This window comes from Lampris incognitus, chromosome 2 (genome assembly GCF_029633865.1).
Source record: "Lampris incognitus isolate fLamInc1 chromosome 2, fLamInc1.hap2, whole genome shotgun sequence".
Classification (NCBI taxonomy): Eukaryota; Metazoa; Chordata; class Actinopteri; order Lampriformes; family Lampridae; genus Lampris; species Lampris incognitus.
The window spans coordinates 111388740-111407556 of record NC_079212.1 but is presented as its reverse complement, the minus strand read 5'-3'; the positions used below and the strand labels follow the sequence as shown (position 1 = coordinate 111407556).

Below are 18817 nucleotides of genomic sequence, written 5' to 3'. Positions count from 1 at the left end.
GTAGTGTGTGGTGCATACTGCATTCCACATACTGAATAGTCAAGGCTCAGCATTTTCAGTTTTTACCGATTTTCACCGAAAAATACCCAGATTTTTTAAAAGGAGCAGATCGTTTAAACTGATTTTCACCCCGGATTTTATGTTCCAACGGAGCCAAAAGTTGTTCCTGTTCATGTGAGGTTCTATAACAGTGTCCTCTTGTGGCGAAATTCAGCATGTTGGATGGCTTTGAAAAATAAAAACCGAAAACACTGAGCCTTGTGAATAGTATACCCAAATAGTATGCAGAATACACTACATACTTTAAGTACGTAGAATTTACTAATATGGACACAGCTAGAGTCACTAGGACTATGGGAGGAAGCTGGAGCAAGCGGAGGAAACCTATGCAAATATGAGATCATAAAAACTCCACACATAGGAGAGATCGAACTGAGGACCCTCATTTGTGAGGCGACTTTGCAAACCACAAAGCCACCACGCTGCCCAACAAAGAAAATGTACAGGATATTTTGATGTTCAATGCCACCAGGAGTGGTGGTGGTTGGCTAAGAGACTAAAACCTCAATTGCTCTAGGGGCTTTGCCCTGCAGGCGACCCTGCGCTCTGATCTCTCTGAGGGAATGCAAATGTGCCGGGTGCTACGGCACATGTGTGTAAATCTAGAAGAGAAATGCTGAGAGGCACATTATAAATGCTTTGTGTCGCTGGACAGTAAAATAATCTTTTCTAGGGGCACCGCTATTGTGCCATGGCTGTGTAAGGCTACTTACAGTTATTGCTTGTAAAAAATACTTGAGCGGGTGGAGAGACCTTGGCACAGTGATTGGTGGAATGATAATCAGACTCACAGGCACACTGTGCGCTGACACAGCAATGCTGTCGGGGTGAGCAATGACCTTCACACAGCGGTCAATGTTGTTGGCAAAACGGAAAGGTTCATCCGCCCTTTTACACTGATCCATCCTGGAGCACCTGAAAAGCAAGAGTTAAATTAGGAACAAGTTTTTTAAAGAAATAAATTAGTTTGTTTAGTCAGTGAAAGATAAAGACCCAAGCGAGATTAACAAATATCCACTTAAAAATGGAATCACTTGTTTTTATTTTACACTGCTGATTTTCTACTACCATTAATCATTTTCCAAGTGGTGAATAACTACTTTTGGAATGAGACTCTTCTCCACTTGAAAATAACAGTGTGTCAAATTGCACGTCAAAGTTCAGGCATTTTTTGGTTCAATGTCAAGTGATGAATAGGATCCATTCGTTTTGCATTTTTCAATTTAACAGCATTTGGCCAATGCTTTTAGTCTGAATGAGTTGCAATGAGTGGAACAGCAGAGTGGTCTTCAACTTGTGGATTACCAACATTACAAGCAACCAACAATGAGGAATGCCGACAGTAAAGCCATCTGACAACCCTACTGTGACGTTAGAGGGCTGGTGAAGTGCTGGTGTTGAGCAAATATTAAAATAACAGCTGGAGTTGAGATAATGTTGAAATAACAGCTGATCCAATGAGAGGGTTTTTTTTGTTGCTTTTAGCAATCTAGCCAAGTATGAACCTGTTAGAACATCAGATAGATGGGCTCATTGTTGAGAGTACTTTCTACATGTAGTTGTGTTGATACCAATCTCTTTGAAAAAGAGACATTATGGCAATTAGGTGTATGCTGGCTCAGAGAGTGACAGGTACTCTGTTCTCACCAACATAAATGCCATACTTAAACTGAATGTGAGGCTCTGTACTGATAGAAATACCAGACTTGGAGAGCATTTTTTAGCAAGTGACTGCATGCCTTCCTTTTACATCTGTAATGCACACAGCAAAGGGGAGATGGTATTTAATACTGTCTCAGATGCTGCTGAAGGGGGCGGCACCTCCTGAGAGAGCTCAAAGAGCACCGAGGCCTCTGCTGTAATTACCAGACAATATAAAGGCAGAATGGATACGCGGTGACAGCTGTTGCTGGCCTCACTCTTAAAGGCAGGCTACAGCCACAGGAGGATAGACAGTCACCCCCTGACCGCTCATCAGCTTCAAGTGCCTCCGGAAAAAAACATACCCCTTTCATCTTGCACCGTCTTTCATTACCTTTTATTCTCTTACTTTGCCTCTCGTTTACTGGGCTTTGTCTGATGAGGCCATTTGTTCCCGTCTCTCCTCCTTCAAGCCTTTTTAAATGTTAAGCACCACCCTCCCTGGATGTGCTGCTTTGGTTTGCCATGCCAGGGGTGAGTAAGTGTGGTCCTGAATGGGGTTCGACATGACATTTAGTGATAATCCTTCAGGGGGGGGAGAGAAAGACCCCCAGTTGAATTTAATGGACTGCCATATAGAGTAGTCTCAGTCTGCGGTGTGGGTGCTCCTGCTTTACTTTGTCACAGTAGAGGAACAGTAGTCTTTTAACAGGCCGCTAATGCTTTATAGAGAAATGGGATGTGACGCAGACAAAGACTTGAGTCAGAAGGAAAAAAAGAAACAATGCAATTTTTTTTTGTTTGTTTCATAGAGTAATTAAGATAAATTACATTAATCACTATTTTTTCACTTCTCCAATGAGTTGATAACACTGAGGGCGGCAATTTAAAAAAATGCCGATTGTCATTGAGATATAGCTAAATGGAAATGCGCAAGTCCATGATGGACCTGATGTGAATCCCCCTGCTGAGGTCAGCTTCAAAGCGGCTGGTTCAGAAACGCAGGGTTTTAATCTCACGAATCCCCCTTCGCTCCGTATCGAAGCGTTACGCAAGCTAACCTGCAGGTCAGATAATTAAGATGGACGAGATAAGCTCGCTCTGTCAGGTCCAAAATGTTCCCCGCCCATGCAAAGTGGTCCAGTCGTTATGCCTGCTGTGCTTGCCAGGCTAATCCTTCTTCTCACATTAACACCAGTCATCCGCTCGCTTGACAGACAATAGAATCGGCCGGCATGCAGTGTCGCCTGTCCTAAACAGCACCCTTTAAGAGGGATCACACTGTATAAAAAAATCTGTTCCCAGCCTTCAGGTTTTCCCACCAGCTGTTGTAATATATGATGACTCTAGGGAGCACAATACTCCTAATGTAGTGACCATAACCTTAAAAGGATCAAACAACAACCAGTTGGCCAGCAGTAGGTAATGTGGGTTTCCGGGTTTTTTTTCCCCCCTTTTCTCCCCAATTGTACCCGGCCAATTACCCCACTGTTCCAAGCCATCCCGGTCACTGATCCACCCCCTCTGCTGAGCCGGGGAGGGCTGCAGACTACCACATGCCTCCTTTGATACATGTGGCGTCACCAACCGCTTCTTTTCACCTGACAGTGAGGAGTTTCACTAGGGAGACATAGCATGTGGGAAGATCACTCTTTTCCCCCCAGTTCCCCCTCCCCCCTGAACAGGCATCCTGACCGACCAGCGGAGGTGCTAGTGCAGCGACCAGGACACATACTCACATCCGGCTTCCCAGCCACAGACATGGCCAATTGTGTCTGTAGGGACCCTCAACCAAGCCGGAGGTAACACAGGGATTTGAACCAGCGATCCCCGTGTTGGGAGGCAACGGAATAGACCGCTACGCTACCCAGACTCCCTAGGGTTTCTGGTTTTTAACCCCAAAAAATGTCTTTCTTGACAGAATGGGAGATGAAAGAGGGGTCAGACTCACATGTTGAACAGGACACACCAGCCGCAATGAGGGTCTCCGGAGCTCAGGCACTCCCCACATGTGCCGTACTGCTCACAGGTCTCCACAGGTACCTGAATGACCTAAACCACACAAGCACAGGGAGGGTTAAACTGTGACAACCAGAAAACGGTACATTCCCTTTTATATGTACTTTGGGAAATACATGTAGATAAACGATTACAAAGCATGAACCCTCTTTAAAAGTTGGACATTACCGGTCTCAAAGAAAGTGCACTGCTAAGATAGACCAATAAATAATAAATAACGTGCTCCACTCAAAAGTGGTCTTTGTTGCAATTTGCATGTTTTATCTGCATGTCTTCCATCTATGTTGGTAACCCACATATTCCTTTTCTTTCAGGGCCTAGTGGGGGGTGAAGGCTGTTCATACACCCTTGCTACAAGGCAACATTACTAACTATCAAGCCACCATGCCATCCATTTTCTGATGAAAGTATATAGCCAAAAAACATGTTGAGACTATGAGCCGTTTTAATTTGCGTGGATAGTGTAAAACGTGTTTCATCATGTCTTTGACTGTAGAACATTTGTGAGCCCGTGGCTGTCTACTGAAATAACACACCATATATACTACCCAAGAGGTAAACTAAAATCTCAGTTATGCTACTCCTACTGCAGCATCATAGCACTACCCATCTGAGGGACTGTCGGGGAAAATGGGTAAGTTTTATAATAAATAATGCAAACAATGTATAACAAAAACAAAAGCAATGACCTAGTATCACATCATTTGAGACGCGATCACTTTAGTGGTGACCGATGCCTTTTCATTTCTGCTGTGGAACATTTGAAAGGGAACACACTTCAGAGGCCGCTACACCGCCAGAGCAATAATTGATCCAAGCAGGTATGATGATGGGTCCGACCTCTACAACGATGCTCTGAGAGGACAAAACCCGGGACGCGGTTTACCCTGGTATCTCTTGACTTGTCTAAACACCCGTTACATGTGCGTAGACACACAGTGAGATGGACACACACACACTCACACATACACACACACACTAAAAACACAGATGTAGTTAAGATGAGAAATTGGCAAGCAACACACATATGCACGCACACAAACACACACACACACAAGTAAACATCTCAATGTGTGGAGGCTCGGCAAAGCATAAGCGCTCCATTAGCTGCTGTGACAGACGCTGCTGTCGCATGGCCAGCACCAGCCCCTGCATACACAAGCAGGTTGGAGATTCAGCCTCACACCAGCTATTTCATACTTTGTTATTATTCTAGGTACCGATGTACGATGCAAGCAATTTCCTGATGTAAGCAATCACAAATGAAGAGTGGATTATGGTTTAGAGTGTCTCCGGTGCTCTTGATAGCGTAAGTGGGTTCTCTCTCAGGTCTGTGTTGGCAAAACGGATTATCTGCTGCTCCTTACAAAATGACTTTTTCCTTTTCTTTTTCTTTTTTTTAACTGAGTTCAGAATTCATTCAGTGCATCCCATTAACAAAATGATTTTGGAGCACAGGAGGGAGGGAGGGCTTGGCTCAAAGTCCCTATCTGACGCAGTTAGAATAGGAATTCTGGCAAGTGGTGGGTTTTCTTAGACAACAGAGAGGGTCTGTGGCCAAGGGGCAATATGACCTTTACAAAAGGAGGGCTATGGATTGTCTGTGTCCGCTGCCCTGCGCAGAATCAAATGTGCAACTCCCATCCCACATTTCAGTTGATTTGTTCACAGAAATTGACCTGAGCAAGAAGGCTCAGCGCTGAATCCAAATAAGATCAAAAGGCAGGTCGCATTATTTTATGCCCAGTCTCCTAAAGTGATGGTAGCTCAAAAAATGGATTATATTCAAGTCTATCTATCGATCTATCTATCTATCTATCTATCTATCTATCTATCTATCTATCTATCTATCTATCTATCTATCTATCTATCTATCTATCTATCTATCTATCTATCTGTCTGTCTGTCTGTCTAGCTATCTGCCTGTCTGTGTCTGTTTATCTGTCTGTCTGTCTGTCTGTCTGTCTGTCTGTCTGTCTGTCTATCTATTTATTTATCTATCTATCTATCTGTCTGTCTAGCTATCTGCCTGTCTGTGTCTGTCTGTCTGTCTATCTGTCTGTTTATCTAGCTATCTGTCTGTCTGTCTGTCTCTGTTTATCTGCCTGTCTGTCTGTCTGTCTGTCTGTCTGTCTGTCTGTCTATCTATCTATCTATCTATCTATCTATCTATCTATCTATCTATCTATCTATCTATCTATCTATCTATCTATCTGTCTGTCTGTCTGTCTGTTTAGCTAGCTGCCTGTCTGTCTGTCTGTTTATCTATCTATCTATCTTATCTGTCTATCTGTCTATCTGTCTGTCTGTCTGTCTGTCTGTCTGTCTGTCTGTCTGTATGGCTGTCTTACGTAACTGTGTATCTGTTTCCCTGTCCTACATAACCATCTACACATGTATGTAGACATCTACTATATGTAGCTTAGTATCTTTGTGTCTTTCTATGAAAGTCCAGTGTTGATCCTGGAAGGAGAGTAACACTTAAATGATTAAGCTTCCATAATCTCTTTATGAGCTGACATACTAGATGTCTCATAAATTATTCATGAGTGAATGCAAGAATAAATTTTTATCACCATGCTTTCATTTGTCTTGTCCTCTCTTATGCTATTCATTCAGTAAAAACAAATGCGAACAGGACAACAATGTAAATCCTCCCTTCCTGAGAAGCTGTCGGGCTCCTTAGGGCTGGTTGGGTTCATAGTATTATGTCATATCATGGCAGAATCAAATGGACATATCCACTTTAAAGCTTTTGGGAGGTATACAACTTATCAAGTCATAACATCTGGGCTGCTCTTACATTAATTCTAACCTTATCATCTTGCCAGTCCAGTGTCGCTTTAACACTTTCATCTGGATTTGGTAGAAGTTTAAGCATGCTGTCAGATGAGCTCAAAGGCTTTCAGATATTTGTACCACTGTCATCCAATATAACCCCAGTCTGAATCAGAAATATCAACCGCTGTCACGAGAAAGTCCTGGGGCACTTCCAGACAAGGATCGGGGGATTTTCAGGTCATATAATTCATAGTATTGGAATGATTGATTGGAATGATGATTAAAATTGGGATTTTCCCCCCAAAAAACCACCCATGATTTTTTTTGACATTTTATTTCATAAGAGTCCTCTGCTATAATCAATGATAGGAAAATATGCCCCTGCTCTGCAGATGATTTGTCTTGAAGAGAACAAATAATGAAAATGATATCTTTTGTGGGTTTTTTTTCATGGCTGCAGATTCTTTTGTAAGAAAAGAGGTTGCATGTTTAGGATCTTGGTAATCGGAGTTGTGTTTGTCAGTCTTAAAATTTTCATCGGATCTTAGCTTTTCAAATTGTGTATCTTAGGGGAAGAGTTGGGATATTTATAGGCTTAAGTGTTTCTCTCCACAGAAAGCTTTTTCAACTGTTTAAAAAAAAGTAACACCTAATAATTTCAAAATGTAAGACAGCAAAAACTATGACTAATTATGTTACATTATATAAAAATGCACAGAACAGACTTTATTTTGACAAGGTAATTTTGCTTTAGCATATCAACATCAAATTCCTTTTGGTCGCATAGTGCGATGGCTATGGAAGAATGACAATCACCATTCACATCAGTTTGTTTTCATTGTGCAATTATCTGAAATATAGGGATTGCTTTACAGCAGTTATTTTCTGTTTCTGTATTCAATAAATAATTAATGGCAAATTACACCACTCCTGTTTTATGTCCTCAGTGAATATAGCTCCTCTTCTTCCACGATAGTCTTTTGAGCTACGGCTTGTAAACCAATACACATATCTTCTTGCTATAGCATGAAGTAAAAAGAAAGGATGGAAAAAGGTGTTTTATGTCACTCTGGGACCGTGAAAAGTTACGGTAAAACAGAGACAGTAAAACATGTTACCCGCGTTACCCCAATGGCTAAGCTCTTTTTTTTTTCTTTTTTTAAATGGATCCTCCTACTGCTGTTCACGTCGTTCCATCAGGAGCGCTGTGGCATCAACAGCATTGTTTAGTAAGGTTTCAGTGAATGAGATCTGCATGGCGGCGGCTTGGGCTGTAATGCAGGGCCTGACTGGGACCAAAATTCAACCATGGCATTTAAAGCCTTGACCGTCCCACTTCCAAGTTTTTATATTGTTTTTCTTTAAAAAAAAACAACAACAACAACAATAATAATAAATAATACATTTTATTTGTATATATCTTTTCAAGGTACACAAAGACGCTTTACATAAATTATGCACATCTGTTTTGAAAAGAGGTAGTGCACATCTTCGGTGAGACATCTTGACCAGAGGGGGCTATTTACAAAGTGTAATATTTACATAATAAGGGTCCATTATTGCACCATGTTATCTATGTGCAGAACTGTAGCAATTACAGAGGTATAAGGTTGATGAGCCACAGCATGAAGATATGGGAAAGAGTAATATAAGCTAGGTTAAGAGGAGAGGAGACTATTAGTGAGCAGCAGTATGGTTTCATGCCATGAAAGAGCACTACAGATGCAATGTTTGCTTTGAGAATGTTGATTGAGAAGTATAGAGAAGGCCAGAAGGAGTTAAATTGTGTCTTTGTAGATTCAAAAAAGGACTGGTTGTTAAAATCCCTAGTGTTTGCACTGCAACAGATTCAGTGGAGATCAAACTGGAGATGTCTGCCAAAGTGACACTGCCACCACCAGGACACATCATCAGTTGTGTACCTCAGCATCACAGGGTGTTTCGGCCTTTTATCACAAGACACCCTCCGCTGAGGCAGGCCCACCACAGGTTGATCGGTCCCAGGTGCGTGACCTGTGGTTAGCTGTTCACCCTGGCAGCCCAGACAGCGTCTCTCCTTTTGAGCCAGATCCAGTGGCTAGTCCTCTCAGCAGTGTTGGCTAGCTCTTTGATCACTCTCCTGTGGGCCTGCCCCCGGACTCCTAGTTCCCTCAGGAGTTTTGCTGTGGAGCTGGCAACAAAGCTCCTACAACCCACCTCCACAGGGCGCACCTTCACCTTCCAGCCTCTGTCCTCTGCTCCGGCTGCTAGGTTGGCGTACTTGCTTCTTACGCTCGTACGCTTCATCGAATGCATCCTCCCAGGGGACTGTGAGCTCAATGATGTAAGCGAGCTGGTTAGAATTGGACCAAAGGACGAGGTCTGGTCGCAAGGTGGTTGTTGCGATCTCTGTCGGGAAGATGAGCTTCTGGCCTAAGTCCACTCGCATTTCCCAATCCCTGGCTGAGTTTAGTGAGCCTAAGTTGGGAAGTGAAGGGTTGGCCTTCAGTTTATCCCCCTCTCGAATGAAAGCTGGAAACCGCCGGGGCCCTTCCTGGTTGTTGAAGGGTTGGGCATTGATGGAAACCCTCTTGCAATCGAGTTCAGCTGCCAAGCACCTGAGCACCTGATTGTGTCGCCAGGTGTATCTGCCTTGGGTAAGGCTGGTCTTGCAGCCAACCAAGATAAGCTTGAGGGTTGCTGGGGCTGTACACAGGGAGCAAGATGGATTCTCTCCAAACCAGAGATTTAGATTTATGGGAGAGGGCAGGACATCATATGTGGCCTTGATGATGAAACTCAGCCTGTTTGATTCCATGCTCCAGAGCTCACTCCATGTGAGTTTCCTCTTTTCAACACCCTCCCACCTCATCCAGCGACCCTGTTTGGCATGTGCTACGGCTTTAGCACATCTGGCTGCTTCTTCCTGTCGGCGAACCTCCTCAACCACCATAGTTCGCCGTTCAGTAGTAGTCGCCTTTTGCCAGGTAGGTGTTTTTATTCCCAGGCCAAGGCCGCCTCTGCCTTGTTGAACATGGCCTACCCTTGGTGGCGGAGGGCAGATTTCGCCTCCAGTACAGCTGCAGCCGGGGTCCATTTCTTCCCTGTTGCTAGGGTTGGAGCAACTCCTCTCACTACTGGGTCTCGGGATTCTGTGAGCGACATGTCCAGCCTCACTTTGGCACATTTGAATTCCTCAACCAGGCTGGAAATTGGCAGTGCGAGGGCTCCATTGCCGTAGAGTCCAACACTGCTGAGGCACCTTGGCAGTCCAAGCCACTTCCTCACCTGCGAGTTCACTAGCCTCTCCAAGCGATTGGCATGAGATAGTGAGACTTCGTACATGGTTATTGGCCACATGAGTCGGGGTAGCAGCCCAAACTGAAAGCACCAAAGCTTCAACTTCCCGGGCAGTGCAGTGTTGTTGATTTGCCTGAGGCCACTGATTGTATCCTGGCGAAGTTGCTCCAGTTGCTGGGTGTCTTTGAGGTCTGCATTGTACCACCATCCAAGGCTCTTGATGGGCTTCTCCCGGACTGTGGGGATTGGTTGATCACTAATGCAGAACCGTTCATCTGCTAGTTGGCCTTTGACAATGGAGATGCTGCGAGATTTACTTGGTTTAAACTCCATTCGTGCCCACTTGATGTTCTCCTGGAGTTTCTGCAGCAGGCGCCTGGTGCATGGTTTTGTTGTTGCTATGGTGGTCAAGTCATCCATGTACGCCCGGATTGGTGGAAGACGCAGGCCATTCCTGGACCTTTCGCCTCCCACCACCCATCGAGATGCATGGATGACGAGCTCCATTGCCATGGTGAATGCCAGAGGGGAAATAGTGCAGCCCACCATAATAGAAGCTAGGTTAAGAGGAGAGGAGACTATTAGTGAGCAGCAGTATGGTTTCATGCCATGAAAGAGCACTACAGATGCAATGTTTGCTTTGAGAATGTTGATTGAGAAGTATAGAGAAGGCCAGAAGGAGTTACATTGTGTCTTTATAGATTTAGAGAAAGCATACAACAGGGTGCTGAGAGAGGAGGTGTGGTATGTATGAGGAAGTTAGGAGTTGTAGAGAAGTATGTAGGAGTGGTGCAGGATATGTATGAGGGAAATGCGACAATGGTGAGGTGTGCAGTTGGAATGACAGATGGGTTCAAGGTGGAGGTGGGATTACATCAAGGATCGACCCTGGGCCCTTTCTTGTTTGCAATGGTGATGGACAGGTTGACGGACGAGATCAGGCAGAAGTCTCTGTGGACTATGATGTTCGTGGATGACATTGTGATTTGTTGCAAGAGTAGGGTGCAGGTTGAGGAGAGCCTGGAGAGGTGGAGGTATGCACTGGAGAGAAGAAGAATGAAAGTCAGTAGGAGCAAGACGGAATGGTGAGGATGCAAGGAGTAGAGGTGACGAGGGCATACAAGTTTAAATACTTGGGGTCAACTGTCCAAAGTAACGGGGAGTGTAGAAGAGAGGTGAAGAAGAGAGTGCAGGCAGGGTGGAGTGGGTGAAGAAGAGTGTCAGGAGTGATTTGCGACAGAAGGGTACTGGCAAGAGTTAAATGGAAGGTTTACAAGATGGTTGTGAGACCAGCTATGTTATATGGATTGGAGACAATGGCACTGACGAAAAGACAGGAGCCGGAGCTGGAGGTGGCAGAGTTGAAGATGCTAAGATTTTCACTGGGAGTGATGAAGAAGGACAGGATTAGGAACGATTATATTAGAGGGACCGCTCAAGTAGGACAGTTTGGAGACAAAGCAAGAGAGGCAAGATTGAGATGGCTTGGACATGTGTGGAGCAGAGATGCTGGGTATATTGGGAGAAGGATGCTGAAGATGGAGCTGCCAGGGAAGAGGAAAAGAGGAAGGCCAAAGAGGAGGTTTATGGATATGGTGAGGGAAGACATGCAGGTGGCTGGTGTGACAGAGGAAGATGCAGAAGACAGGAAGAAATTGAAACGGATGATCCGCTGTGTCGACCCCTAATGGGAGCAGCCGGAAGTAGTAGTAGTAGTAGTAGTAGATTGCACCATGCTGTTAAGTGTTCATGAGAGAGATGGCCTGTGGGGGCGGGGGGGGGGACTGTTCCTATGTCTGGTGGTTTTGGTGCACATTGCTCTGTAGTGCTTGCCAGAGGGTAGAAGTTCAAACAGACTGTGTTCTGGGTGTGAGGGGCTGTGCTGATTCTACCCACCAGTTTCTGGGCTCTATAGGCATATAAGTGCTGCAGCGTGGGCAAGGGAGTACTAATGACTTTTTCTGCTGTCCTTACTGTCTTCTGCAGTCTGTTCCTATCCTGTGTTGTTGCTGCTCCGAACCAGACCGTGATGGATGTGCACAGGGAAGATTCAATGACTACAGTGTAGAACTGGCTCAACAGCTGCTCTAGCAGACCAAATTTCCTCAATTGCTGCTGAAAGAATGTCCTTTGCTGGGCCTTTTTGAAGATGGAACTGATGTTTGTCTCCCACTTCAGGTCTTTGGAAACGGTAGCTCCCAGAAACTTCAAGGTCTCTCTGTTAGCATTGGTACACAAAAGAGCCACTCATATCTATGGCTCTGTCAGCAACGGGCGTTGGTAAACATCGGATCACAAAGAGCCACGCATATCAATAGCTCTGACAATGACTCCTAGAGCAGTGGTTCTCAACCTTTTTGGGGTCCTGGACCCCCTGCGTATTTTTGATCTACCCTGAGGACCCCTCCACCTGATCTTGGGGGAGGGGGGTTGCAATTTGATAGAAACAGTAGAAACTGCATTTTAAATTGCATTATAGCATTTATTCACTCTTTGGGGCAAAAATAAGAGCTTTCAGTTGTAACTTAGATATAGTTAACAAAACAGAATTCTTATGCAGTAACTTTCAGATATATGTAACAAAACAAAATATGTATTCAGTAACTTTCAGATATATGTAACAACAGAATTTTTATGCAGTAACTTTTAACAATGCAAACGGGAGCGAGATCTCTTATTAAAATACAATAAATTACACTTGTGAAACAGATGTAATTAGAGAAAAAAGTCCTGTTACCCTTTATAGTTTAGGTAGATAAAGGTCTCAGTCACATTTGAGTAAAATAATCCTATTTCTATAAATGTCATAGGATCTTTTTTTTAAAGATATTTTATTTTCACGGACCCCTTGCAATTACACCACGGACCACTAGGGGTCCGCGGACCCCCGGTTGAGAAACACTGTCCTAGAGGATAAATTCTGAGTCTAATCACCAGCCAGTCAGACTAGCTTGGTCTAGTCAGAAAGGCACGAACTGAGGAAGCCTCTTGGATGAGAGGCGAAACGTCTTCACGGATATATACCAAGTCCAGTTGCACTTGATTCAACTCCTTTGGATAACCATGACCTGGATGAATGAGAACATTCACAGACTAGGTCTCTATGGTCAACACAGGGTTGTTGAATATTGTGAGGGAGAGCACTGCTGAGGGGTGTCTCCTAAAATCCACTGTCATCTCCACAGTCTTGAGCATGTTCAGCTCCAAGTTGTTCTGACTGCATTAGAGCACCAGCTGCTCAACCTTTTACCGATATGCAGACTCGTTGCCATCCTGGATGACCATAGTGTCGTCTGCAAACTTCAGAAGTTTAACAGCTGGGTCCTTGGAGGTGCAGTCGCTTTTATAGAGGGAGAGGGAGAAGACCAGTGGGGAGAGGACACATCTCTGGGGAGCACCAGTGCTGACTGTCCGTATACAAGAAGGGACTTCCCCCAACTTCACCTGCTGTTTTCTGGCTGTCAGGAAGCTGGTGATCCACTGACAGATGCCGACAGATACAATGAACTGGGAGTTTTGAGGAGAGGATTTCTGGAATGATGGTGTTGAATGCTGAGCTGAAGTCCACAAACAGGATCCTTGCATATGTCACTGGGCAGTCAAGGTGTTGCAAGATGTAGCGCAGTCCCATGTTGACTGCATCATTAACTAATCACACATTAACAGCAATTCTGAAGAGGTGAGCTTTGATTAATGATTTGAACATGGACTAATCAGTGCAATCTCTGATGTGTTTGGGGAGGAAGTTTCAGAGGGTGGGGGCATTTATCAGATTTATTAAAAAAAAAAGCTAATTTTACCTTGCCATTACATAGCCAACCAATAAGCCAACCAATAACACTCCTCACAGGGCGAAGCTGGGCCTAAATGCAAATTGGGTGTGGGGATTATGTTATTTCTTTACCATTTGAATATGTTTGCATAGTCTTAATCAGAAAAGAGAATAAGAAGAAATCAGACAATGCACGATTAAGGTGTTGGGAGGATTCAGCACCATGTATGGCAGTGCACTGCTGTTCTGCTTTAAGCCAGCATCAATGAATCACATTTTGTCTCTCCAGTTTCATTCCAATAAACATTTTATTTCATTTTGTCTGAGCATTTATTAAATACTGCTCTGTGCATTTGAAAAACAGGACTTGACTTGAATGAACAGACAACAGTCGGCTTTGAATAAGGTAAGATACCAAAACCCGTAAGTCGCTAAACGAAAATAAAATGAAATAGGTGTAAATGAGGGAAAGTCTCAATTTTTTTTCCCAATTTGTAATATTTTGATGTATTGTTCAGGGGGGGGGTGCGGTGAGAAAGTCTATTCCTCAGTCAGTTTACCTCAAGGGCAGCACCCAGTTACAAATCAATCTATTGTGAGGAAACACACCTATATCTACTCAACATACATGTGTCAGTGCACTGAACCGTCTAGATAAGTGGTTAAATGTTTGAGCCTTTTACCGTAACCTTCGTTATGCTATGTTATGATAGGCAGTGATTTCAGTGCAGCCATAGTTGTGTGAACTACCATTCCTGCTTGTGAAAGCAGTGCTGCTGTGCGCTGGGCATTACAAAGTATGGGTATGCAAAATTTTAGAATGAATTATTCCTTTATATTAAAGCAGAATGGGATCACCAAACCCCAGTTGTGGCTCCTTACCAGCCAGTGAACCCTTATTAGAGATAGGTGCTTAGATAGGAGCAAAGACATACAGCTGATCAGAAAACTAGATAGAAGTATGGTAGGAGGCATCACTGAAGGAAATAATGAAGCCCTTTGCAAAAAGCAACATAGAGAAACATGATTAATTAAGCTTGCTTATTCATTTATTTGTTTATGTATTTATTAATTATTCAGTTATTCATCTTGTTATTTATTTATTATTTCTTGTTTATGTAATATGCAATTAGTGTTTCTCAGTATCACGTGCTCTTTTTCAGTTGCCTACCTCACATCCATATTGTACATTATCACAAATTCTCACTAGTGAGCCCTCCATGCTTGACCACTTCACAAATCTTGCAAATCCCAACCCCAACACACCCGCCCAAACATAATTTCCTTATTCGTCTCGGGGTTTCAAACTGCTGATGTTCCAGTCTTGTGTCTGTGGCTTAATTTCAGTCAAACCCCCTGACTGATAAGACAGGTCAGCATCTAATTGAAAACACTACTGGTGACGTTACCATTTATTTTCCTAAACCAGGGCTGTATTGGAAACCACATATCAGCATACTGTACACTACAACCCCAAGGAGTGTCTTTATGCATGTTCAATAATTCTGAACCTCAAGGAGTGTGTACTGCACATTGCGTACCCAAATAGCAATTAAGTATGTTTGTCAGAAGACTGTTTAGACTGCAGTATAGCTACTCAAATGGTGAATAAAACTTGAAACTTCCATTCCACTCACAAAAGCCCACTTCATGTTTAATGTATTAGCCTGTATAATGTTTTATCCATCAACAATATAATGTAAGTCTGAGTCTTCCATCTAAAATCTGCTCTGTCTGAAACTACATACTACCTGTAAAGCCCATATTTCTTATACAGCTTATCCTAATTGTGTATGTAGAATGAGGATGTAGTGCATTTACATGCTGTATGTTGATTTTGTATACATGAGAAGTGCTTGGATGCATATTACATAAACCAAAATGTCTGGGTGTGCAGCTGATGAGCAATGCCACGTAATGTATTGAAAACTGTCACTGATCATTCCATTTTGATCCGGCAGTGCAAGACCAATGTGATTTATGCATTTAATTTGCATTTGCTATAGATGAAACATTTACAGCATTTATATCTACTGTGAACATTTTGTTTCGTCTGTTATTGTACCTGTATTCTATCTGAGTCACTTTCACAAAGTTTTCTTTTCTAATTTTAAGAAATGAACTCACTGGACTGTTCATAAGCTCAGTCTTTGATAATGGTGAGACAGGAGAGGAAAGGTTAAGTTAAAAGATAGTTTTTAGTTTGACACTGAGAGCAGGATAAGCCATGCAGATAATGGATGGATGTAAGCAATCTGTTGTCACAGACCTGATGTTATAAACCAGCGGTCGGGAACCTATGGCTCGCGAGCCATATATGGCTCTTCCGGTGACGGCATATGGCTCCCAGACAATTTTGAGTTGAAAAAAAAATCAGTTTGGAACTGATTTTAAAATACTTGTGATATTTCTTAATACTACTGTGTCATTTTAAAGTAAACAGAAATTAGTTTTGAAGATAAATTTCACGGGTCACGGGTCACCCGTGGGTCGGGTCGGGAACCAATGGCTCGCGAGCATGTCCGGGTCATTGTAAAGGCGAAGAAATCAATTTTATCAGATAGCCAACTAGTTTATCCGCTTCAACCCTTGTAACGGAAAAGATGGCGGAAAGAAAAAAAGACGATGATTACCGTGCATTCCAGGCTGCGTGGACAGAGGAATTTGCATTTGTGGAGAGAGCAGGATCTGCGGTATGTCTAATATGCAATGATAAAATTGCATCGATGAAACGGTCAAATATAAAGCGGCACTTCGATACGCACCATGCAGCACCAGAAGTCGCATTAAAAGTAAGACATATTTGATTTATTATACGTTAAAAATACTATATGGCTCTCAGTGAAATATATTTAGAAATATTTGGCTTTTATGGCTCTCCTAGTCAAAAAGGTTCCTGACCCCTGTTATAAACGCTGTTCCCATCTGCGCCAGCTTTCTGCTAGGCTGCCGGTAAGTACTAGCGGTGACGGTGGCTTCAACCGCTCCATCTTCCTGCTAGCCGTTATCGCGCTACGTCAGTTAGCTACCTAGCTTTCTGTTAGCTTGTGTGACAGGACACTTTTCTTCGCCTATTGCTCCGTAACTCCGTTTTCTGACACCATGTTATGTTATGTTCTATTTACGTTATGTAACGATACCTGAGTGGAGGGTTTCTATATTTACAATAACGATACGGAGTCGAGGCGGAAAGTTTAACGGGTCTTTACTGTCTAACGGTGTGTCATCTACAGGCATTAACAATCCAACAGCAATGTGCTGCATGAACAGTCTAACTAGTAGAGCACCGAGTGCTTATTCAAATACACCACACCTATAGAAAGCACATGAGTTACAGAGGACAGGGAGCCACATAGCTCACTGGCTGAGATGTTATATTTACTTTTGAGGCAAGTCAACACCGGTAAGCAGACTTTCTTCGCTGCTCTTGCTCTATGTGTTGTTGATACAGCTCGGTAAGGGACACTGCTAAATTATGTAACTACTATCCTTGGCTCTTGGGAATGGGGTTACATTAAGGATATAAAGACTCGTATTTTATACATGTGCGCATACACCTAAGTATATACAGTATATAATCACAGGTGGGACCTGAATACAAAGAGGGGGGCATGGGGGGGGTTAAGAAAAGATGTGACATTTTGTAGTATAGCACTTTGAGAGATTGCCCTGCCTAAAAAAAAAGAAAGAAAGAAAAACTGGAATTGGGTCTCTTTTCACTTCGCTTTGCAGGTTTAAAGCCTAAGCCATTATATTCACAAAAACTGCATTAAGGCTCAGTGGAGTGAGCTCATATTTGGGTACTGAGCATTTAGCTATTCTTAGAAATGATCAAACTAAAGGCAGTACAGAAAAAGAGATTAACTGCAGTCAAGAAATTTCATATCAATATTATTTTCCCTAAATTTTGTTTTGGTGGACACAGAGGGCATACACACACACGTGTGCAGCCACACATGCACGCATACACACACACACATGCACACACACTTCTCGCTCTCTATCGGCCTTTCCTCTCTTCCACTTTTCATCATCATGCGAGCCCTGCATGTTGCACTCGGCAGGAGACAGAGAGGCTCATTGTTATTCCATAAGGGTCGGTGGATCTGAGCCAAATCTGTCTACACATCACTCCTCGTTACACATCATTTCTCTATTGTTTGGCTCCCAGGAATCCTAAAATCTCCCATCTCAGGGATCCACTAGTAATGTGGGAAATCTGCTAATGCAACCAGGCAAGCCCCGCTCCTCGTAGAATTCCTCACCAAAGCCGCAGGAGAGTCTGAAGGGACCGGGGCACCGATAGGGAGAGGGGGAAAAAAGAGAGAGAGAGAGAGAGAGAGAGAGAGAGAGAGAGAGAGAGAGAGAGAGAGCGAGAGCGAGGGGCTTTACTTTGCACTGGGCTCCTGAGTGCCACAAAAGCCAAAGCTGTCCTAATATTGGGAGAAAATGCCTAGCCAAGCCCGGTCTGGCTTTTGCTTTGTTATTTTATGTCAGGCTAATCTCACTGATGGAAAAGTGAAGGGAAAAGCTGGCTATCTCCTTGAAGGAAGCGCGTTTCTTCTTGAAAAAAAAACCAAAACAGTCTCATCAATAAGAGATACTTTGTCTGTTCCAGTCTATTACGCTCTACAAAGAGCTGCCTTGAATTGTTTTAGAGGGTAGTATCCTATGTAAGGCTTCTCCCATGCTCTTCACACGATGAACCTTGTCCTCTCAAACCTGATACGTTTATGGGCAGCGAACAGCTTTTTCAGACAAAAATACAAAAAAAAAATGTTTCAAAGCACTCAGAAATAACCGCCACAACTGCAGTTGTCTAAATGACCCTCTGCATTTCCTGCACTTCAATCCTTTTACAAATACATATATTCCAGCAGTCAGACAACCAGCGAGAGCAGTGATAGCAGCTTTTTTTTTCAGCTGCGCTGAAACCTAATCCCATTTCACAGTACCATACAGCTGCGCCAAAATAATCACTTGATGGGAGTTGAAAGTGATTACCACTGTTCACTCTTATCTCCAATGAGTCCAGAGAATATCGGCCAACAGCAGCAACAACTGCAAAGTCTCTGTGATGCTGGTCCAGCTGGGGACCAGACAACAGGGATACATCCATGCAGCATCGCAAAGCCAAGTCGCTGTTGGTTCTGTATGGGATGTGATGGCATGTATAAGGATGCACGCCCTCCTCGGTCGGTTCGCATGGATAAGTAATTAGAGCAGTGGCCCATCCTTGTCTGCACTCCCTGCATAATTTACACC

The 18817-nt window shown here is 43.5% G+C and overlaps 1 protein-coding gene across 6 annotated transcripts in view; it reads right to left on the bottom strand.

Moving 5' to 3' along the window:
- The window catches only part of LOC130108119 (plexin-A2-like), an 86513-nt gene that overhangs the window by 51655 nt on the left and 16041 nt on the right, over nt 1-18817 (bottom strand). For all 6 annotated transcript variants that reach the window (XM_056274969.1, XM_056274966.1, XM_056274968.1 and 3 more), the window contains exons 4-5: nt 3653-3753; nt 852-975 (exon numbers count right to left, since the gene is read on the bottom strand). In XM_056274969.1, coding sequence (XP_056130944.1) covers nt 852-975; nt 3653-3753 — 225 coding nt within the window. The remainder of the gene's footprint in view (nt 1-851; nt 976-3652; nt 3754-18817) is intronic.